Source organism: Acipenser ruthenus, chromosome 2, assembly GCF_902713425.1.
Source record: "Acipenser ruthenus chromosome 2, fAciRut3.2 maternal haplotype, whole genome shotgun sequence".
Taxonomy (NCBI): Eukaryota; Metazoa; Chordata; class Actinopteri; order Acipenseriformes; family Acipenseridae; genus Acipenser; species Acipenser ruthenus.
This window is the reverse complement of record NC_081190.1, coordinates 85,318,479-85,331,598: the sequence shown is the minus strand read 5'-3', so window position 1 is coordinate 85,331,598 and position 13,120 is coordinate 85,318,479. Positions and strand designations below refer to the sequence as shown.

Sequence of the window (13,120 nt, the reverse complement as noted above, 5' to 3'; positions counted from 1 at the left end):
TTAAAGGAGAGATTCGGAAATAACATTCAAACCTATGCGCGAGTAAATACCATCCTAACTCCTAACATCCAAAAAAAAAAGAAAAAAGAAAAAAAATAACAATAATTAATATATATATATATATATATATATATATATATATATATATATATATATATATATATATATATATATATATATATATATTTGCATGCCCCGGTAGCTAAAAGCTTAGTTACGGCTCTGGGCAAAACCAACGCCCTTGGCCAGTATACTACTATGCATTCGTATCTAGGTGTCTATGGTAGCTAGCGGTATACCGGCTCTTAAGGTAGCTTGTGTTGGAGCAGCAGGACAAGCTCGCCATCCCGCCCGCTGCTTTCCTGCTCACCAGAACACAACGCACCCAGGGGAGAGATACCATGGTAAATAGGTAACCTATTTACCATGGTATCCCTCCCCTGCGGCGGCTGCTCTTGATCTCCGGCTGCTCTTGATCTCCGTGAACGCACCCGCTGTCACATTGAAGCGCTTGAAAACACAGCACAACATTCCCTAATAACACTTGCAATGCATTATGACTTCAAAGGTATGACTTTAAGTCTATGACATTATTATTTATTGATTTTATTTTGTTTTATTTCTTTGATCACCAACTGCCACGACAACACACTCGTTTTTTGTTTTTTTTTATGCAGTACTCCTGACGAACTTCACCCATTGACCGCATCGTACGGGCTCTTAAAGTAGCTTGTGTTGGAGCAGCAGGACAAGCTCGCCATCCCGCCCGCTGCTTTCCTGCTCACCAAAACACAACGCACCCAGGGGAGAGATACCATGGTAAATAGGTAACCTATTTACCATGGTATCCCTCCCCTGCGGCGGCTGCTCTTGATCTCCGGCTGCTCTTGATCTCCGTGAACGCACCCGCTGTCACATTGAAGCGCTTGAAAACACAGCACAACATTCCCTAATAACACTTGCAATGCATTATGACTTCAAAGGTATGACTTTAAGTCTATGACATTATTATTTATTGATTTTATTTTGTTTTATTTCTTTGATCACCAACTGCCACGACAACACACTCGTTTTTTTTTTTTTATGCAGTACTCCTGACGAACTTCACCCATTGACCGCATCGTACGGGCTCTTAAAGTAGCTTGTGTTGGAGCAGCAGGACAAGCTCGCCATCCCGCCCGCTGCTTTCCTGCTCACCAAAACACAACGCACCCAGGGGAGAGATACCATGGTAAATAGGTAACCTATTTACCATGGTATCCCTCCCCTGCGGCGGCTGCTCTTGATCTCCGGCTGCTCTTGATCTCCGTGAACGCACCCGCTGTCACATTGAAGCGCTTGAAAACACAGCACAACATTCCCTAATAACACTTGCAATGCATTATGACTTCAAAGGTATGACTTTAAGTCTATGACATTATTATTTATTGATTTTATTTTGTTTTATTTCTTTGATCACCAACTGCCACGACAACACACTCGTTTTTTTTTTTTTATGCAGTACTCCTGACGAACTTCACCCATTGACCGCATCGTACGGGCTCTTAAAGTAGCTTGTGTTGGAGCAGCAGGACAAGCTCGCCATCCCGCCCGCTGCTTTCCTGCTCACCAAAACACAACGCACCCAGGGGAGAGATACCATGGTAAATAGGTAACCTATTTACCATGGTATCCCTCCCCTGCGGCGGCTGCTCTTGATCTCCGGCTGCTCTTGATCTCCGTGAACGCACCCGCTGTCACATTGAAGCGCTTGAAAACACAGCACAACATTCCCTAATAACACTTGCAATGCATTATGACTTCAAAGGTATGACTTTAAGTCTATGACATTATTATTTATTGATTTTATTTTGTTTTATTTCTTTGCTCACCAACTGCCACGACAACACACTCGTTTTTTTTTTTATGCAGTACTCCTGACGAACTTCACCCATTGACCGCATCGTACCGGCTCTTAAGGTAGCTTGTGTTGGAGCAGCAGGACAAGCTCGCCATCCCGCCCGCTGCTTTCCTGCTCACCAAAACACAACGCACCCAGGGGAGAGATACCATGGTAAATAGGTGTAACCCCCTTCAGCAAAGCAGGTTATTTGTATAGCTACGGTAGAGTGACTGACTCTTTAGGACCGCAGGGAATCTGTGCCTCTGCCTGTGATGACGCCTGGGCAGGATGTGCGTTTCAATTTGAGCTGAGAAAGAGCGAAGGGAAGGAGGAGACCCGAGACTGAAAACAGACGCCTGGCAGCTGATCGGGAGAAAATAAACAGAAAGACCCAAAACAGACGGTGGAGCGACGCTTTCACTGTTAAAACTATTACAGTTTAAATAAATCTGTAAATACCTAGTATCCAATCGCTGGATGCATCTACAAATGAAAAAGAAAACACCAGTTTGAATAAAACGACACTGCTCACGTTGCACGCCGCCTGACACGGGACAGTCACGTTGACTGCAGACTAGACGGCCGACCCTGCAGCTTGGCCCACGCTCGCCACAAAAGAGAAAAACAGATCTCAGGTCAGTTTGAATTGCGGGATATTCCTTTGTGAATAGTGAGAAAATATATTCGGAAGTGTATTGTGAATTTGAGGAAAATTACGTTTCATTGGAAGGAATAATTGGCAGCTGAAAATAAAAAAAAAAGGAACGACAGTTTAATAACGTAAAATACCTGAAAGTCAATGACATTCACAAACCTCGTGGAAAATAAGAGTACTCCAACGAAATAAAACACAGAACTAGTTCTGCACAACAGGAACATTGACTGTAAAAAATACAACAAACAATACATGTGCACAGTGGGAGGGATATAGATTGAATAGCACCCTTTTTCTTTAGTTTATAATGTTTGTTGCCCTTTAAGCTGAACTGCATTTATTTAGCCATATAATCCATATTACTATAATAAACCCAATCATTGTTGTTATAGTATACTATTGTTGTGTAATTTGTGTATGTATATATATATATATGCTAAGCTGTGTATAATTGTTAATACTACTACTACAGTAATATTCCCCTGCGTAGTTAAATATATCCTGAGTTAACTATAGGGAAAAAAGGTTTGGGGTCATTATAATATTGAAGTGAAGTATTGACTGTGTTGCTGCACAATACCTCTTCAGAAATACAGCTGGAGAGTTAAGGTGGGGGAACCTATATTCCCCTGGAGGCACCACGTGTTCAAGCTGCATTGTTACACAAAAACCCAGGCCGCCGAGACCTCTACAACACCAGAGAGGACAGCGGGTAAGGGGCTCCTGTTTACCATCACACCTGCTGCATGTTATACGATACAAAAAATAATCCCTTACATAATGGAGGCTCCGCTGGGAGGCTAATTGCTAAGCAAGCAGTAATTGTGCGACCATTTAGTTTGACCAGCATTGCTGTTGTTGTTTCTGAGCCATCAAAATGGACAAAATTAAGTTACTGGCATGGTGCGCTGCCGAAGGTGTTGCTCCACCACATGCTTTCTGGGTAGGCAATCTCCCTGAGAACATTACCACACAAAAATTATTAGAAGTACTCCGCGCTAATGATGATTTGGGAAGAGTAAAGTGTTTGGGAAGATATTACAACCTGAATGATGATCAGTGGTTCGCATTGTGTTGCAGTGACAAAGATCTGGTTGAGGTGGACCTGACCGAGACCATGGATACAGATAGTGATAGTCCACCTTTGACGTTGCAGCAAGTACTTTTAATGCCTGACCCCCAAACTCCAACTCCAGATTTCAAAAAGAAGCTGCAAATGTTTTTGGAGACTGAAGGAAAGACACTGAACGATCTGCAAGAAGTAGCTGGAGTTCAAGCAGCCTCCTCAACGAGCGCTACAGATGACTTACTATCTACTATTGGGAAAGCACTTGAAAAAGCTCTGAAGCCATCTTCAGAAGGCACTTCCTACAAACGGCTTAGAGTGTTCTCTGGCGTCAAGCCCACCCCTAGCCAGGAGGATGACTATGACACCTGGATGGACCAAGCAGCACATATGATCCAAGAATGGCAGTGTGGAGAAGGAGAAAAGCGGAAAAGGCTAGTGGAAAGTCTGAGAGGCCCTGCTCTTGATGTTGTCAGACCTCTGCGTGTGGCAAACCCGGATGCGTCGGCTCAAGAATACCTCAGTACACTTGAGCACATGTTTGGAAGCACAGAGAGCGGAGAGGACTTATATTTACGATTTCGCACTACCATGCAGAAGCAGGGAGAAAAGCTGTCTATATTCTTGGCCCGGTTGGAGAAGTTGTTACAGAAAGTATATGTGAAGGGAGGCATAGAAGCCAGTGCATTAGGAAAAGCACGCTTAAATCAGCTACTTAAAGGAGCCATATACTCTGACATGTGCCTAGTTAAACTCCGGCTTAAAGAACGGCAGAAAAATCCTCCCACTTTTTCTGTTCTGATAAAAGAGATCAGAGAGGAAGAGGAGAGAGAGAGCCTCAAGCAAAACCCCCCCACAGCGCCCATTAGAGTGCATCATGCTAACACACCTGATGTCACACCAGCCCCTAATGCAGAAATGGATAGCCTAAAAGAGCAGCTACAGGAGATTAGGAAACAAATATCATCCTTGACTGTGCAGCAGCAGCATCACTATCAGGATGCCCGGCCACGCCAAGATGTCCGCGCAAGGGGTCATCAGCCATTCTACAAGAGGGAGAATTCAGCTGAAGGAACTGGACAAGGTGGAACAACTCTCCACTCTGCTGGAAGGCAGCCATTTCCAACTACTATCAGAGCTCCATTCAGATCCTTTTGCTACCGTTGTGGATTGGATGGTCATAGGATAAAAGAGTGTGTCAACACTGGAAATGCTACTTTGGTTGCTGAACGTCTTGAAGCCATGTATGGGAATCAGTTGGGAAACTACGATGGGACCCAGTAAAGGAGTGCCCTGGGCCCCTATCGTCAAAAGCGCACTCCGATTCACAGGAGCTATTTAGCCTGGAAAGTAACACTGTGGGAAATACACCAACAAATCCATGGCCTGCTGGTCTGTGTGGCCCTAAGACAGAAGTAACTGTGCGAATAGAAGGTCGCCCATGCTGTGCCATTCTTGACACTGGATCACAGGTTACGATAATCTTTGAGCATTACTACAGGGAGCACCTCAGTCACCTACCATTGCACCCACTTACTGGTCTTGCTATCTGGGGCCTTGGGGAGGGACAGTATCCATATCTGGGATATATCAATGTATTCCTGGAATTCCCTGCAGATGTTGTGGGTGTGCAGCAGACATTAGAAACCTTAGCCCTGGTTTGTCCTTCTACTGGTTCTCCTAACCATATCCCTTGCCTAATAGGGACAAATGCCGCCATATTTGGGATACTGGCTCGTGTGTGTCGCGACCGAGCAGGAGATAATTACGCCAGGAAACTAAAGATTCATGCCTTGTGCCTCGATGCTTACATCAAGAAAGAGAGAGAACTCTTGCAGACAGCTAGAGGGCCAATAGGAACCATTCAGACGCTGGGTTGTTTGCCAGTGACCATACCCCCTGGTACCGTACAGGTGGTTGAGGGAAAAGCCCAAGTCTCAGATGATGGGAAAAATCAGCTGATTCTCATCGAAGCTCCTGAAGATGACCGACTGCCGAACGGTCTTTTTATTAGAAGGGGAGTAGCTCAAACGTCACACAAGACGACTGCCACAGTCCAGGTCCCCGTTTGTAATGCCTCAGCACATCCTGTCACAATACCGGTGGGCACACTGATAGCACATGTGTACCAGGCCGCCACCGTGGCTCACTCCATTCCAACTAAGCAGCGAACACCAAGTTTTGATATGGCTAAGCTGAATTTTGGAACTTCCCCTTTGCCTTCCAGTTGGAAAGAACGGCTGCAAACCAAATTAGCCCAAAGAGCTGATGTTTTCTCGACTTGTGATTGGGACGTGGGATGTGCGCGTGGAGTAGAACATCATATTCGTTTGAGAGATGACACCCCGTTCAGAGAGCGATCAAGACGACTTGCACCTGCCGATGTGGAAGACATCCGAAAACATCTTCAGGATTTGCAAAGGATTGGCATCATTCGAGAGTCTAGAAGCCCTTACGCATCGCCCATTGTGGTAGCTCGGAAAAAAAATGGTGATGTAAGAATGTGCATTGATTATCGCACATTAAATAAGCGAACCATACCTGATCAATATACTATGCCTCGGGTGGAAGAAGCTCTGGACTGTTTGTCAGGAAGCTGCTGGTTTTCTGTTCTTGATCTACGGAGCGGATATTACCAAATTCCGATGAGCCCTGAAGACATGGAGAAAACCGCGTTCATTTGTCCCCTGGGATTCTATGAACATTCCAACGACTAATGGAGCGGACAGTTGGAGATATGAATCTCCTGGAAGTCTTGGTTTATTTGGATGACCTCATAGTTTTTGGAAGGACACTTGAGGAGCATGAAGAACGTCTCCTTAAAGTGTTGGATCGCTTGCAGGAACGAGGCTTAAAGCTATCATTGGATAAATGCCAATTCTGCCAAACCAGTGTCAAGTATGTAGGTCACATAGTGTCTCAGCAAGGCATTGCAACCGACCCTGCTAAAATCGAGGCTCTCACTACGTGGCCGAGGCCGACCAATTTGAAGGAATTGCAGAGTTTTTTAGGATTCTGTGGGTACTACAGGCGTTTTGTACCGGGCTACTCCTCCATTTGTAGGCCCCTCCATGATCTGACCAAAGGCTATCCACCTACAAAGAAGGATAAGAAGTCTTCAAACTCCAAGGAGACGTACTACAAAACTAACGAGCCTTTTGCTGCCAGGTGGACGGAAAGTTGCGAGCATGCGTTCCGCACACTGATTGAAAAATTGACCAATGCCCCGGTCCTAGCATTTGCTGATTCCACAAAGCCATATCTCCTGCATGTAGATGCCTGTTTGGAGGGACTCGGAGCCGTCCTATATCAAAAATATCCTGACAGTTTGAGGCCAGTAGCATACGCTAGCAGAAGCCTATCTGCATCAGAAAGAAACTATCCAGTCCACAAACTGGAATTTCTGGCACTGCGGTGGGCAGTTGTCGATAGATTCCATGACTACCTGTATGGAGCCAAGTTCACTGTAAGAACTGACAACAACCCCCTAACCTATATCTTGAAGTCGGCGCGATTGGATGCAACTGGACACAGATGGCTTGCTTCATTAGCTGTTTATGATTTCCAAATCGTGTACCGTGCCGGACGTCATAACATCGATGCAGATGCCTTGTCAAGAAGGCCTCACCCCAACAGACATGCTGATGATGAGTGGGTTGAGATATCTGCCCCTGGGATCCGAGCCATGTGTAAGATGGTAACAATGCAATCAGAGAATGCCACAGTAAACCATCTTAGGGCTGTAGATACCCTGGGCGCACCCCCTGCTGCAATCCCAGATGCCTATGCTTACTCGTCGGAGCTGCAAGTAACATCGCTTCCCAGACTAAGTCATGGGGATCTGCAGAGAGCTCAAAGGACAGACCCCTGCCTCAAGGGAGTGCTGCTTGCAAAGAAACTGGATAAGCCTGTTCAATGGGTCAAGATTGATCATCCTGACACCAAACTGTTTTTGAGGGAATGGAACAAGCTCGTGCTCAGGGGAGGAGTCCTCTACAGAGTAGTTAAGGATCCCCCTCGGCAGCTCCAACAACTAGTGTTACCCCAGGAGTATAGAGAAACTGTTCTGAAAGCCCTGCACGATGACAGTGGACACCTTGGTGTGGACAAGGTTTTGGACCAGGTGAGAAAACGGTTCTACTGGCCCCATCAAAGCAAAGATGTGGAGACACACTGCAAAAACTGTCTTCGTTGTATAGCCCGGAAGACGCTGCCCAAGAGATCCGCCCCACTGGTCAACATACGAAGCCAAAGGCCCATGGAACTAGTGTGCATGGACTTTTTATCTCTGGAGTCAGATAGCAAAGGTCTCAGCAACATCCTGGTCATAACGGACCATTTCACCCGCTATGCTCAAGCCTTCCCCACTAGAGACCAAAGAGCTTGTACCGTGGCCAAAGTACTCTGGGAGAAGTATTTTGTACATTATGGATGGCCGGCCCGGATACATTCGGATCAGGGGCGTGATTTCGAGAGCCGAGTGATCAAAGAACTGCTACAGATGTTGGGAGTGAAAAAATCACGAACCTCTCCTTATCACCCTGAAGGTGACCCACAGTCCGAAAGATTTAACAGGACCTTACTAAACATGTTAGGTACACTGGAGAAGTGCAAGAAAATCCAATGGAGCCAGCATGTTTCGCACCTAGTGCATGCTTACAATTGTACCAAAAATGAGGCCACTGGATTTTCACCCTACCTTCTTATGTTTGGGAGAGAGGCTCGCCTACCAGTGGACATTTGTTTTGGTGTTTCACCTGATGGAGCTGGTACAGAAACTTACCTTCAGTATGTCAAAAAACTGAAACAAGAACTGCAAGATGCCTACCGCTTAGCCCTTGAGTCAGCACAGAAGATGGCCCAGAAGAACAAAGCCAGATATGATCTCAGGGTCCGGGATCAAGAGTTGTTTCCTGGAGATCGGGTGCTGATAAGAAGTCTAGGCGTGCCTGGAAAAAATAAACTGGGAGACAGGTGGAATGCTGAACCATTTGTGGTTACTGGAAAACTGCCAAACATACCTGTTTATCGTCTCAAGAAGGAGATGGGTCGGAGACTGATAAAAGTGCTTCACAGAAACCACTTACTACCTATTGGGCAGTTAGTGACCGTTCCTTCTATAACTGAACCCAGTACATCTGTGTCCAGACCTAGGACTAGGGGACTGTTGGATCAAGCCCAGAAAACTAGCCAAGAAGAACATCCGCTCGAACAGTTAAATTCAAGTTCTGATTCAGAATCAGAGGAAGGTGAGGTCACTCAGATCTTTGATTATTCTGGGAGTGACAAATTACAGAGCCCAGAACCCTCTACTGAAACTGAGAATATTGTGGAGAACGATGCAGACTTACCCGTGGAGGCAGACGTACCACCTGAAGGAGAGGATGTTAGTGTGCGTGCAGATAGTGAACCTGAAAGTGAGGTGGATCCTGTTGAAGTAGATCCAGCACCGGATACAGAATCTGAAGAGGGGAGAATTCCCTCCGTTTCAGAGCCACAGACCTTAGAGCCAAGACGAGGTGGTCGTGAAGTGAAGCCGATTGTCCGCCTTACTTATGATTCACCAGGTACTTCTAGGGATGAACCGCTACATGTCGTTCGGAAACATACACAGGGCATTTCCTACTCTATCATGACCAGACCAGATCGGTACCGATCGTGTATAGAAGTTAATCTGATGGGGGCATCAGACATTTTAAAGAGGGGAGAATGTAACCCCCTTCAGCAAAGCAGGTTATTTGTATAGCTACGGTAGAGTGACTGAGCTCTTTAGGACCGCAGGGAATCTGTGCCTCTGCCTGTGATGACGCCTGGGCAGGATGTGCGTTTCAATTTGAGCTGAGAAAGAGCGAAGGGAAGGAGGAGACCCGAGACTGAAAACAGACGCCTGGCAGCTGATCGGGAGAAAATAAACAGAAAGACCCAAAACAGACGGTGGAGCGACGCTTTCACTGTTAAAACTATTACAGTTTAAATAAATCTGTAAATACCTAGTATCCAATCGCTGGATGCATCTACAAATGAAAAAGAAAACACCAGTTTGAATAAAACGACACTGCTCACGTTGCACGCCGCCTGACACGGGACAGTCACGTTGACTGCAGACTAGACGGCCGACCCTGCAGCTTGGCCCACGCTCGCCACAAAAGAGAAAAACAGATCTCAGGTCAGTTTGAATTGCGGGATATTCCTTTGTGAATAGTGAGAAAATATATTCGGAAGTGTATTGTGAATTTGAGGAAAATTACGTTTCATTGGAAGGAATAATTGGCAGCTGAAAATAAAAAAAAAAGGAACGACAGTTTAATAACGTAAAATACCTGAAAGTCAATGACATTCACAAACCTCGTGGAAAATAAGAGTACTCCAACGAAATAAAACACAGAACTAGTTCTGCACAACAGGAACATTGACTGTAAAAAATACAACAAACAATACATGTGCACAGTGGGAGGGATATAGATTGAATAGCACCCTTTTTCTTTAGTTTATAATGTTTGTTGCCCTTTAAGCTGAACTGCATTTATTTAGCCATATAATCCATATTACTATAATAAACCCAATCATTGTTGTTATAGTATACTATTGTTGTGTAATTTGTGTATGTATATATATATATATGCTAAGCTGTGTATAATTGTTAATACTACTACTACAGTAATATTCCCCTGCGTAGTTAAATATATCCTGAGTTAACTATAGGGAAAAAAGGTTTGGGGTCATTATAATATTGAAGTGAAGTATTGACTGTGTTGCTGCACAATACCTCTTCAGAAATACAGCTGGAGAGTTAAGGTGGGGGAACCTATATTCCCCTGGAGGCACCACGTGTTCAAGCTGCATTGTTACACAAAAACCCAGGCCGCCGAGACCTCTACAACACCAGAGAGGACAGCGGGTAAGGGGCTCCTGTTTACCATCACACCTGCTGCATGTTATACGATACAAAAAATAATCCCTTACATAGGTAACCTATTTACCATGGTATCCCTCCCCTGCGGCGGCTGCTCTTGATCTCCGGCTGCTCTTGATCTCCGTGAACGCACCCGCTGTCACATTGAAGCGCTTGAAAACACAGCACAACATTCCCTAATAACACTTGCAATGCATTATGACTTCAAAGGTATGACTTTAAGTCTATGACATTATTATTTATTGATTTTATTTTGTTTTATTTCTTTGATCACCAACTGCCACGACAACACACTCGTTTTTTTTTTTATGCAGTACTCCTGACGAACTTCACCCATTGACCGCATCGTACGGGCTCTTAAAGTAGCTTGTGTTGGAGCAGCAGGACAAGCTCGTCATCCCGCCCGCTGCTTTCCTGCTCACCAAAACACAACGCACCCAGGGGAGAGATACCATGGTAAATAGGTAACCTATTTACCATGGTATCCCTCCCCTGCGGCGGCTGCTCTTGATCTCCGGCTGCTCTTGATCTCCGTGAACGCACCCGCTGTCACATTGAAGCGCTTGAAAACACAGCACAACATTCCCTAAAAACACTTGCAATGCATTATGACTTCAAAGGTATGACTTTAAGTCTATGACATTATTATTTATTGATTTTATTTCTTTGATCACCAACTGCCACGACGAGGTATGACACAGGCCCGGTTTTTGGGATGGAACCGCATAACAGTCTCGCGTTTTGATTGGTCCATGTCTGTCACATGAATACGTCGTCACACGAGTGGAAAAGCGTGCAGGCATTTTTAACATTGTGATCAGATAGAGAGAATGATTTGCTTTCCACAACCTTACCATTAAAATATAATGTGGTATTACACTGTACTGATATAACAAACTATGAGGAATTACTTTATATAAATTATCATGTTATGCACGAATGTAAGAATTGGCTTTCTGTGGTGGTGTACTTTTTTCTTTCAAGTAGCATATATCTATAATCGTTTTTGCGATATATTTTAATATAAAACATATACGCTATTGCAGTTTTGTTACAGGATACATTAGTTTATCTCTAATGTAATCACAGTTTTACATATAGACTGCCCCTGTTTTCATTTACGTCGCAAATTCTGGGCCGCTTTACTTTTCAGATAATGTCCCAAATCCTGGGCCGATTTGGTTTGCAGATAACATCCCAAATTCTGGGCCGCTTTGGTTTTTAGATAACGTCCCAAATTCTGGGCCGCTTTGATTTTTAGATAACGTCCCAAATTCTGGGCCGCTTTGGTTTTTAGATAACGTCCCAAATTCTGGGCCGCTTTGATAACATCCCAATTTCTGGGCTGCTCTGGTTTTCAGATAACGTTCCGAATTCTGCATTTTCGAATTCAGGCCAGTTTTTGAGATATTCTGCTTAGCTGACAGACGAGTTTCTAAGTCATGCATGCACAGTTTACCATAAACTGGACCGTTAATTCATTTAAGAGTACATGAATCAAAGTTAATGTATTTTTTACTCTCCTCAGAAAACATTTAGGAACATGGTATACCAAAAAAAAAGAAGGTCATCTCATTTGCTTATGTAATGTCCATCAATATATAGTGAGGCATAGGGGTTTATCAGAACTTCTGGGTTTAAGAGACCAGTGCCCTTCAACAACTTCAAATAAATCCTATTGTATTGTATTAGTCAGCATTTCCCTTATCTATTCCTGATCATTTATACTGTAGGTAAGGGGTTTTCAACCTTTTTTTGAAACTGTAGCCCTTCTATCTGGAGGTTTCAGCTCGAGTACCCCTTTACAATTTTCGCTCAACTGAATGGTACCTCAGTTACAATAAAATGGAGAATAATCTGATGACCCCCCCCGCCCCCCCCCCCCCACGTTTATTTAATAAATCTGGGTGACAAACTGCTGGTTTAGGACAAAACAACAAATCATTCCAAAAACACTTGAATCAGTTAGGCACTACTAGTCTGACACTACAGGCCTTTAAATTGCAGTACCAATTTGCAAGTTGCTAAGTGGTTGCGTTCCTCAAATTTGCACTGCAAAGTGATATCTTAAAGAATAGGGTATATAGTGCATTTTTTCGCCTCCCCTCGCTTTTGGTGCAAAACTGTGCTCCGATACACTCATGCTGATACTGTGATCACAAAACACTTGGAATGGACTTAAATTGGTGCTTCTGTACTCTTTTTAGATGCACAACAATCTTAGCTAAAGAAAATGGGTTCCTTCGAGTTCGTAAGACCAACGACCGCCATTAGCTGAGCCTTACCCCGATGGTGTTTTTATAATGGGATTTGCCATAGGGAAGGGGGTGGTCTCTTATCGTACTCGTATCTCCACGACCCCTGGGCCAACAAACTCAGAAGGACATTCTTTGCGTGCACAAGAGTCTTAGCTAAAGAAAGACATCAGCCACGGGTTCAAATGCCACCCCACCGCCAGATGGTGGGCGTTGCCCCAAAAGGGTTTTATAATGGGATTTCCCATAGACATTTTTCAGGGTGCTGTATCTCGGGTTCCGGGGGTCCCCAAGACTTGAAAATCGGTATGGAGGTCCACCTCGGGGCCCCTGTCGATCCCTCCAAGTG

General features: G+C 44.6%; 1 protein-coding gene across 2 annotated transcripts; it reads left to right on the top strand.

Annotated features, from left to right (window-relative positions):
• Positions 1-2,124: 2,124 nt before the first annotated feature.
• LOC131701960 (paraneoplastic antigen Ma1 homolog) lies at positions 2,125-6,283 on the top strand. Of its 2 annotated transcripts, none has more exons than XM_059003052.1 (2): positions 2,125-2,517; positions 3,126-6,283. In XM_059003052.1, exon 2 carries the CDS (start codon positions 3,415-3,417, stop codon positions 4,885-4,887), a length of 1,473 nt encoding a protein of 490 aa, XP_058859035.1. In that variant the 5' UTR covers positions 2,125-2,517; positions 3,126-3,414; the 3' UTR covers positions 4,888-6,283. The 2 variants fall into 2 exon arrangements, with proteins under 2 accessions (XP_058859035.1, XP_058859037.1); XM_059003054.1 differs by having other exon boundaries at positions 2,125-3,249; positions 3,618-6,283.
• Positions 6,284-13,120: the final 6,837 nt, after the last annotated feature.